The sequence below is a fragment of the Dama dama genome, chromosome 19, assembly GCF_033118175.1.
Source record: "Dama dama isolate Ldn47 chromosome 19, ASM3311817v1, whole genome shotgun sequence".
Taxonomy (NCBI): Eukaryota; Metazoa; Chordata; class Mammalia; order Artiodactyla; family Cervidae; genus Dama; species Dama dama.
In genome coordinates, this window is record NC_083699.1 from 43,095,284 (window position 1) to 43,104,443 (window position 9,160).

Consider the following 9,160-nt stretch of genomic DNA (forward strand, 5'->3'; position numbering starts at 1 on the left):
TTGTACGTGGATTTTCAGCCATGCGAAGGGTCAGTGTCTCTAACCCTACCTGCATTGTTCAGGGGTCAACAGTATTTGCATTTTCTTCTGGGAGAGTTCATAGCTTTTATCAGATTCTTAATGGATGGCTTTGTCCCCCATTTAGATCTCTTGGACTTTTACTGTCCTGGCTCTTGTTCCCCATCAGCCCATGACTCTCTCTTAATTAGATTAAAGTACACAGATACACATACGCATCACAGAAACATCACACAGAAAAAAAATGGGGTGAAGAAAAATGGGGCAAAGAAAATGAGGAAAGAACATGAGATCTAAGTTGGACCAGATCTTTAAAATAAAAGGAATAATCAGGTCTGTCTCCTTTACCAATGATAGGCATTGACTTAATGTGTAATTTTATGACAGTCATAAAATGAGATAATGAAAATGTAGTTTCTTATATTAATTTGCTCATCTAAAAATATAGGTGATTTTAATGGTGTCAGCATTGTCAGGATTATAGAAGTAAAATACATGAAAGCAGATTGCAAAGACTTCACAAATATTAGGTCTTATTAGTTGATGTTTTTTATTTTTTATGTTTTTTGAAGATTTCTTAGGTGATGTTTTCATTATCTTTTCCCAAATCTAATGATTACCTTTCCAAGCTTACTTAAATTTTCTTTTCTGCAGTGATATACAAGATACCAATGCACAGGTGCCACTCCAAACCCTTTAAATTAGAATTTTGGGGGACACATTTTGCCAGACGTTGTATTTTTTTTAATCTCTCCTTATTATCCTCCAATTAAAAATAAAAATAACAAACAGCTCTCCTTCTCCTGTTCCCCTATCATTCTGCCATTTATCCAATGTTGAGAATAAGACAAAAAGATGAGATTAGTTGAACATTATCAAAACAACCCATACACTACGATTTTCATCAGTTGGTGACCTTTTCAGCATCCCTTGTTTAACTCATGATTTCTTTCTCAAATTATATACAAGCATTACTTTTAGGGGGTGCATTCATGTCCTTGCCATACATTTGATACATAATACTAAACCAAGACATTGATTCTGAATATACGTACAGTTTCCCTAGGTACCTCTCTGCAGCAGATTGGTTCCAGAATTCCCGAGGATCTCAAAATCCCTGGATTCTTAAGCCCCTTAGATAAAATGTCATAGTATTTGCACATGACCTACGTACACCCTCCCCTAAACTTTAAATCATCTCTAGATTACTTATATTAATAATGCATAATACAATGTAAATGCTCTGTGAATACTTCAAACATATGTCAAATTCAAGTTTTGCTTTTTGGAACTTTCTGGGATTTTGTTTTTTTTCTGAATATTTTCAATCCATGCTGGATGGAGAACCCACAGATATGGAGAGCCAATTTGTATGCTTACAACCAAGAAAAAACAAAACACATGAACCATTTGAAATGCATTGTTTTATTTGAACAGGGAGAAAAACAGTGTCTCTGAGATTTTTTCCTTAATTGTTTTTCTTCCTTTTTCCTTCTCTCCTCAGGTTTCCATTATAAACGGTAAAAACCTAGGAATCTGCCTTGAAAATGGACTCACTGTAGCAAAATTACTGGATGATACAGAACACATTCCACGCTTATTTTTTTCTTCCTCTCTTTTGTATTCCTGAGATTTATCCTCAAGTGTTTTTTGAACCATGAATAATTTTCATTCATTTAAAATGTTTTGGTTATTCCTGATCACTTGGGCAGTACAAGAAAATCTAGCTTCTGAATATTGGCCATCTCTATGGAGCATATGCTTCCTGGGGTGTAGTATCTAAGAGCTCTATAAAATGCCATTTTCATTAGGTATGGAGTATTGATATTTAATGAATAGGCTTTACTTAGCAATTAGGATTTTGTGGAGGTAGTGACTGAAGTAAAACATAATGTTTGGATGCAATGCAGAATAAAAGAATATAAGAAATAGCTTTTTGGTGCATTAGTGTATGATATATTAAAAGATAAGCGACTTTTGCTTTTTTTTTTTCTATTCAGGGAAAGAAAAAAATCACAACCATAAAGTATTTAAAAAGAAAAAAAAAAGGAACAGTTGAAATATGTAACTGACTATAGAGGTTTTATGTATCCTTACACACCCTCCTGGGAAAATTGGCCTAGATGTCATTCAATAACACCGTCTCTGCCATTGCCTCCTCAATAGCAAAAATTTTGACGCCTCTGGGCATTGAACCATTTTTTTAGTACTTATTGGCAAAAATTTAATTCTAAGAAGTTTTAACTCAAGTTTGCAAGATCAATTAAAGATGAAAAATTTTGTATCCCTTCTCTTATTTTACATTTACGTATAAAGCCAAGGGAATTAGAATTGGAAAGGTGTTTATATAAGTAATGATGCTGTCATTTTCTCTGGCTATAAGATTGAATTTTTCCTCTTGCATATAAAACATAACAGCATTGCTTGGCAACTTCTCAAAAATATTTTGTGTTATCTGTCAATAAGCAGATTAATTGGACTTGAAGTTGATAAAGAAGCTCTTCATCCAAGTATTTGGTCCTGCACATATGTTAGTGACACATGGGCATTGGATTTCTTTGTGCCAGACCTTAAACCCCTCTTCAGGAAATCTGGGATTTTTGTTAATCTTCTAGCCTCATGGAAATGCTTCTTTTTCCATACCAGTTAGTTAACATAAATATCAGTCATGCTGTATATTCAGCGTATTTATACTTGAGAAAAAAGTTGTTAATCCATTCCTTTCTGGCTGGGAACTGCCTTCTGTTTGCCTTATCTTTTGAAATAGTCTTTCTAGTTGGGCAATATTCACGAAGTTTTTTAGACTAGCTTCTCAGAGGATTTGGGTTTTTCATTTTGAGGAATAGCTTTAGTTTCATAGTTTTTAGATTGTATAAACTTAAGTAAAGGATACTTAAGAGTTAAGTTTTGAGAAAATAATAATCTAGAAATAAAACCGTTAAGGTTGTAATCATTTTGGAGAAATAGGGAAAGGGAAAAGAACAGAACTTTGCATGTCCAAGATGAAATGACTGAGGAAGAAAAATCTCCAGTTAAATAGACAAGAGGAGACCAAATGGAGGTCCTAGCCTTAAATCAAATTCCAGAGGATGTTTTCAATATCAAAGGTTAGGCCTTGTTGATTCTTGGTAATGCTATATTTTTCTTTGTCTGCCCTGTGATTTTGCTTCATGTTTTAAAAAGTTTTTTATGGTAGCTTTAAAGAAAAGAAAAACAATGTATTTTTATTTGAAAATCAGGCAAATGGGCAACATCATTTGCCATATTTTTATTTTATAAATGTTTATTTTTCTATCTCATACAATGATCAGTTCTTCTTTTCAAATTCTCCATTTATCCTTTCATGTACTACTTCATGCAATCATATTTATTACTGTAAAATGCTAACTGGGTGTATTTTACTCAAAAAATGTCAGGTCACTTTACACATAACCAGGATGTTAGTGTTTCAGCTATGTTAGTAAGTGACCAAAGGTAGTATTTCCCTTGTTACACACAATTCAACATCTGTATTAAAAATTCATTATTTTTTTTAATGTTTTTAAAAGATGAGAGTTTTAAAATATTTTAATTTAATTTAATTTTTTTTTTTTTGTAAAGCAAACACTTTTTAAGGAGTATCAGAGTAATTCTTTCCCTGTGAATAAGAAGACATATCAAACAACCAGTTGAATTCCTCTTATTCTCATTCAAATAGTGTAATTGTTAATTATTGTTAATTTTGAGACTGTAGAAGCAACTGTGTGTGTCCATGGAATATTCCAGGCAAGAATACTGAAGTGGGTTGCCATTTCTTACTCCAGGGGATCTTTCAACCCAGGGATCGAACCTGGGTCTCCTGCATTGCAGGTGGATTCTTTACCACTGCGCCACCTGAGAAGCCCCATTTAGAGGCAACTAGCACTTTATTTTAAGAAACTGCCAAACATCTTCACTGTGTTCTCTGCTTTCCACTTGTCATTTTTATATAAATATGGAAGCATTTATTTTATTTCTTTTCCTATTGCTGGAACACACGCAGTTTAATTTTTAGATCCACAGTGTATTATGCTTTAATGTTGTGATGTAAAGTAATCCTTCTGGTCTTGGAAAATCTCCCTGTTTCCATACCTCTGTTCTCCCAGGGGCCAGACCCCATTAACATCAGTGTTACCGAATGAGCACAGTGTGTCGTGGAGCCTTATCTTGAGGCTGCTGGACAAGGACACCCCATCACCCCAACCTAACTTTTTGTAAGTAATCACCTGGAAGCAAGGTTAGAAAAGGGTCAGTTTAAATGTTCTGGTTGGAAAAAAATATGACTGTATTGTCAAATTGTTGTTAGACATAATTTTATTGGGTGACTGGATGGTTGCTTCATATGCTTTAAAATGACACTGAGATTTTTAGGATGTGACTTTGCACACAGTGACTTAATATTTATCAAGTGAATTTACAATAACCAGCAGCAGATGAACTGCAGAAAAGACTTCATGGGTTTTGATCATAGGGAAACATCTGAAGTAGAAAAGATATGGATAGATGCTCCCAAGAGGAAAACCTTTCAAGAATAGCAGTGGCCACTTGGATCTAGATCAACATATTCCAAAAAGCGAGACCTTGGGCCTTGTGCTCCACTGAACTCAATTGAGAAAATTAGGAACAGAACCTGTTTTCCTCTTTTCTTTGCCTGGCCTGCAGCAGACCTGGATGATGAATAAATCCATTGCTGACTTTGTCCATACCTTTTGCACAATGTCGGGACTTTTCAGTATAAAACTAATGTTTAACTGATAATTATTTTTCTTTAATGCTGTCAGATATTCTCCGAATTTTGTTTTGTGCCAAATTGCTCTTTAGAAACCCCTGGTATAATATGGTGCATTCAGTTTACCACAAGAGTGGTTAACATTTTAGGACCTTGATTTTTAATGAGTGTTGCCTTTATATAAAAACCACATTGGGGGAGATTATTCATTTATTCAGTGTTGATTTTCTTGAAAGGTAACTGTAGTGATTGTAATATCCTCAGCCTACTAAAAGCATGAGACTGCCACGTAAGCAGCTTTCTGAAGAACTGAGGACAAAACAGAACGTGCTCTCAAAGGCTTGTTTCCCTTTGGTTTGTGTTGGGGACTTTAATGTAGAAAGGGAACCCTTCCAATAGATTTCACTGTTACATAGTGTGTACTATCCTGATAACATCAGTTTTTTAGAACCAAACATACAAAAATCAAAACCAGGTGTTTGAGCAAAAAACAAAAAAACCCGAACATTTTTACTAATACTTTGTCTATTTATTGCTTACAGCTCAGAGTCAGAGGAGTGATTAGATAAAGTGATGCCATTTTTCCTTCTGTCTGGCGGTGCCTGTGTCTGAAAGCCGTAACTGCTGGTCTTACTGGTGACAGGATCTTTTTCCTCCCTCGTCTATCGTAGGTCAGCTGGGCAGGGAGACGCACATGGAGACTGTCCTGATGGTGATGCGCAGGGCTCAGTCTCACCCAGGGCTCTCCAGAAAGAGTCTCTTTCATCCCTGGTGGTACATAAGATCATCAAAGGGAAGACTTGAGGCTGCTGTTGCTCCTGCCATTTAACTCTCATTAGAAATGGTAGATTTATTTCTAGAGAAGTCAAGAAGGGAAGGGTAAAGAAGGAAACCCTCACTTCTACAGAGTCACTTCTCTTATGAGACTTACACTTAGGTCAGCAACGTCTGTGAGGAGCAGTATTGCCTTAAATTAGTTTGATTCTGACCAAGATCAGTGTACTGTATTTCCTTAGATGAGTGACTGTCAACTCTCCATTGAGGTATCAAATTCACAGGTGAGCCCCAAACATCCGTGTCATCGGACGTTTTGGACCTCCTCCCACCGAGCTGTGGGTGACGGACAGTGACAGGTGTGCCATTTCATTTCAGATTGCCTCTCAGTCTGAATGAGCAGTGGCATGATCAGGAAGGCTGGTAGTCGGAGAGTGAGAATTTCCTGAGCTTATTCTTCAGGTGATCACTTCCTGAATAGTTGAGAGTTGACTGTCTTCATTTCCTATGGTGTTTGTGTAGAAGATGTTTCCAAAGGTTCTGTTAGGCAGTGAAGTCAGTTATTCTGTAAAAATGTTGCTAACACTCTTGTGTATTGAAATGTATACAGACGTAACAGAAAAGGAGAAAAACCAAACAAAACAGAGACATTTACTCAAATGGCAGATTGTTGATATGAAAAGTGTTTCTGTTTTATTACTTTCAAGAGAAAATCAGAAAATCTTTTGCTAGGGTAGGGAAGACACCAGAGTGGTTTCTTTAGGCTTGCATTTGATGCCACAGAGTAATACAGTGTCATTTAAGTAATCATGTTGATTTGTGGAAATGTCTGGTCCTAAAGATCACTCTGCCCTTAAATATTTGTGAACACTGCCTAGAAATATGTTCCTAATAGACTTAAATGTTTTTGTGTATTCTCAGCAAACTAGAAAATGTTTCTCTCACTTTTGAGTAAATTTGCATAGCCTGAGGAGCTGGCACTGAGCTGATTTCAGCGTTTCAGATAAGGACAGAGTTAATTGTGTAACTTGGTGCCCCATGACTCATTGCAGAGGTTCATATAGAAAGAATGGAAGAATTGAAAGACAGGGTCTGAGTGACATTTCCTTCACAAAAGAGCAAGGGTTAAGGACAGCGAAGAGAGAGTTGAGAGGATATACTGTTACACCTCATATGCTTGGGAGAAGCTTTTGTTGCCCTGAGTTTTGGACCATAATTGCTAAAATAGTTCCTAGCTATTATATATAATGGGAAGGTTTTTGATGTTAGAATTTTTTAAATTTCTCATTGAATTAGTCGCTGGGATCCCTGTAGGCTATAACTTAAGGTTTGCCGTCAACTGAAAGCCGAATGCCATTTCCCAGCTATAGCTGTATTTTCCACCTGCCTCTTAAAAGCAAAGTAGTATTTGTTCATGAAGTATTATGAGATGATAGGATATAAAAATGATATTCCAAAGTGAGAATTCTCTGTAAATGCAGTTGTCCTTTAGAAGAATCCATCCCAACACACTGTTGTATTTTGATGGGTGCTGAATTATAAAGTACAGGAGTTTTTCATATGAATCAAGTCGCTTAGGAAGTTTGAGGTGTGCTGTCGTTTGTCTCAAAATTTGGGAAAGTACGCTCTTGAGAGAGAGAGATTAATAACTGCACAGTGCCCAAAAGGTTTTGGATGCTTTGGTAAAAAGCCCTTTGACATTTAGAATGTGGATGTGTAAACAAGTGAGATGTTATCCCAAGCACTTAACAGTTTGTAGCCAAGCCCTCGGGGAAAGGCAGCTTTGAATTTCACAGAATTGAACAGAACCTTAATGGAATAGAGTTACTGGCCTCAGTTCAGAAAAAGAGGAGGCCACCTCAAATCACATGCCTGTCCAGAGATTAATGAAACTGAGAGACACTGTGGATGCCTTAAAGGGGACTGATACCGGGTCCTGGCAGGTGTGTGTGCACCCTTCTGGACGAGGCTTATGGAAACAGACTGTTTCGGTTCACCTTCATGCAGCACACATTCCTGCTCATGACGCCTTTGGGGGAAGCGAGAAACACGGTCCTGGAGACGTCCTTGTGTCTTGGGCGGCTGAGGTGGCGATGTCTGACCAGCACTCAAGCCTCCTTCAGTGCCACTTACACATCTCCATCTGTTCATCTATGCAAGCTTGTGTTTCAGTGTTTCATTTTTTACACCTCGCTTCCCATTTGATTCCTTTAACATCAGGTTTAACATTGATATTATGAATAATTTTTAAACCAAAGTATTGTATAAGTCTGTGTGCTTGTTTTCCTGAATGGTTGGTGGCAAACACCAACCTTGTCATTTTCTCTTAATAAAGTCACTCATTTGTTACATCAATGGTCTCTGTCTCATGTTTTCTTTACTGCATTCAAGGACTTGGGGAGTTCTGTGAACATTCATTTGTTTCTTCTTTATAAAGTTAACCCTAAAATATCATTTAACAACAGTAGCTTTTTCTCTTATACTGGTTACTGTAACCGTATATAACATTATACTGATGCCTGTGTGCTGTGTTAGTCACTCAGTTGTGTCCAACTCTATGTGACCGCATGGACTGTAGCCTGCCAGGATCCTCAGTCCATGGGGATTCTGCAGGCAAGTATACTGGATACTGGAGTGGGTTGCCATGCCCTCCTCCAGGGGATCTTTCCAACCCTGGGATCAAACCCAGGTCTCCCACGTTGCAGGCAGATTCTTTACCAGCTGTGCCAGGGAAGCCCAAGAATCCTGGAGAGGGTAGGCTGCCCCTTCTCCGGGGGATCTTCCTGAACCAGGAATTGAACTGGGGCCTCCTGCATTGCGGGGAGATTCTTTACCAGCTGAGCTACCAGGGAAGCGTACATTGATGTCTAGTACATTAACTCAATGTATTCAACTCAATGTACTCAACAAGTATTCCCAAATCTAAACCATTAGAGAAATGGCTTTGTTTTGTGTGTGGTGGTTGATAGCTTGGCTGATTTATTTGAGAGAAAAACATGAGTGAAAGTTCACACAATAATCCGAATGATTACACTCCATGAGGCCAAAAACAGTCTGCACCACATACGTATTCCATGGATGTTGAAAATAGACATTGATAATAACTACCATTTATTGTACATTTTAGCTTTATGAGGTGTGTTTCTTTATCTAATTTTGTTTGCTAGACTAGCCATGATGTGGAAACTGATTCTGCAGAAATTCAGCTGGTTACTTAAAACTAAGACACTATTTTCAATGACTATTAAACTGATTTAAGAGAGAGAACTATTTAGTTTCCCTGAACCAGACCCTAGACTTCACTTTCTTCTTTGGCAAATGTTACAGGGAGTCTAAGTGATCCCTATTATGTATTTATACTACTGTGAAAATGTGCTAAGGAAACCCAATCCAAAATTGGAGTTGGGAAGCCACGAGAGGAGGGCTCTCACACGTCCCACGCATTGCTGCTCCTGTAATTCAGCAGGAGGAAGGAAGATTTCCTCTCTCACTTGGCAACTCTAAGCTGCTCTAGGTTTCAGCCAACGAGAAGACGCCACCACTTTGAAATCTCATTCTCCTCAAACAAACTTTTGATTGAAACAGCCCTTCACTTTGTTCTCCTGACTTGCTTATGTTTCA

At 37.5% G+C, this 9,160-nt stretch overlaps 1 protein-coding gene across 2 annotated transcripts in view; it reads left to right on the forward strand.

The window, feature by feature from the left end:
- Window positions 1–7,894, forward strand: part of CCDC50 (coiled-coil domain containing 50) — a 75,566-nt gene extending 67,672 nt beyond the window's left edge. For both annotated transcript variants that reach the window (XM_061166828.1, XM_061166830.1), the window contains one exon: window positions 1,523–7,894. In XM_061166828.1, coding sequence (XP_061022811.1) covers window positions 1,523–1,542 — 20 coding nt within the window. In that variant the 3' untranslated portion in view covers window positions 1,543–7,894. The remainder of the gene's footprint in view (window positions 1–1,522) is intronic.
- Window positions 7,895–9,160: the final 1,266 nt, after the last annotated feature.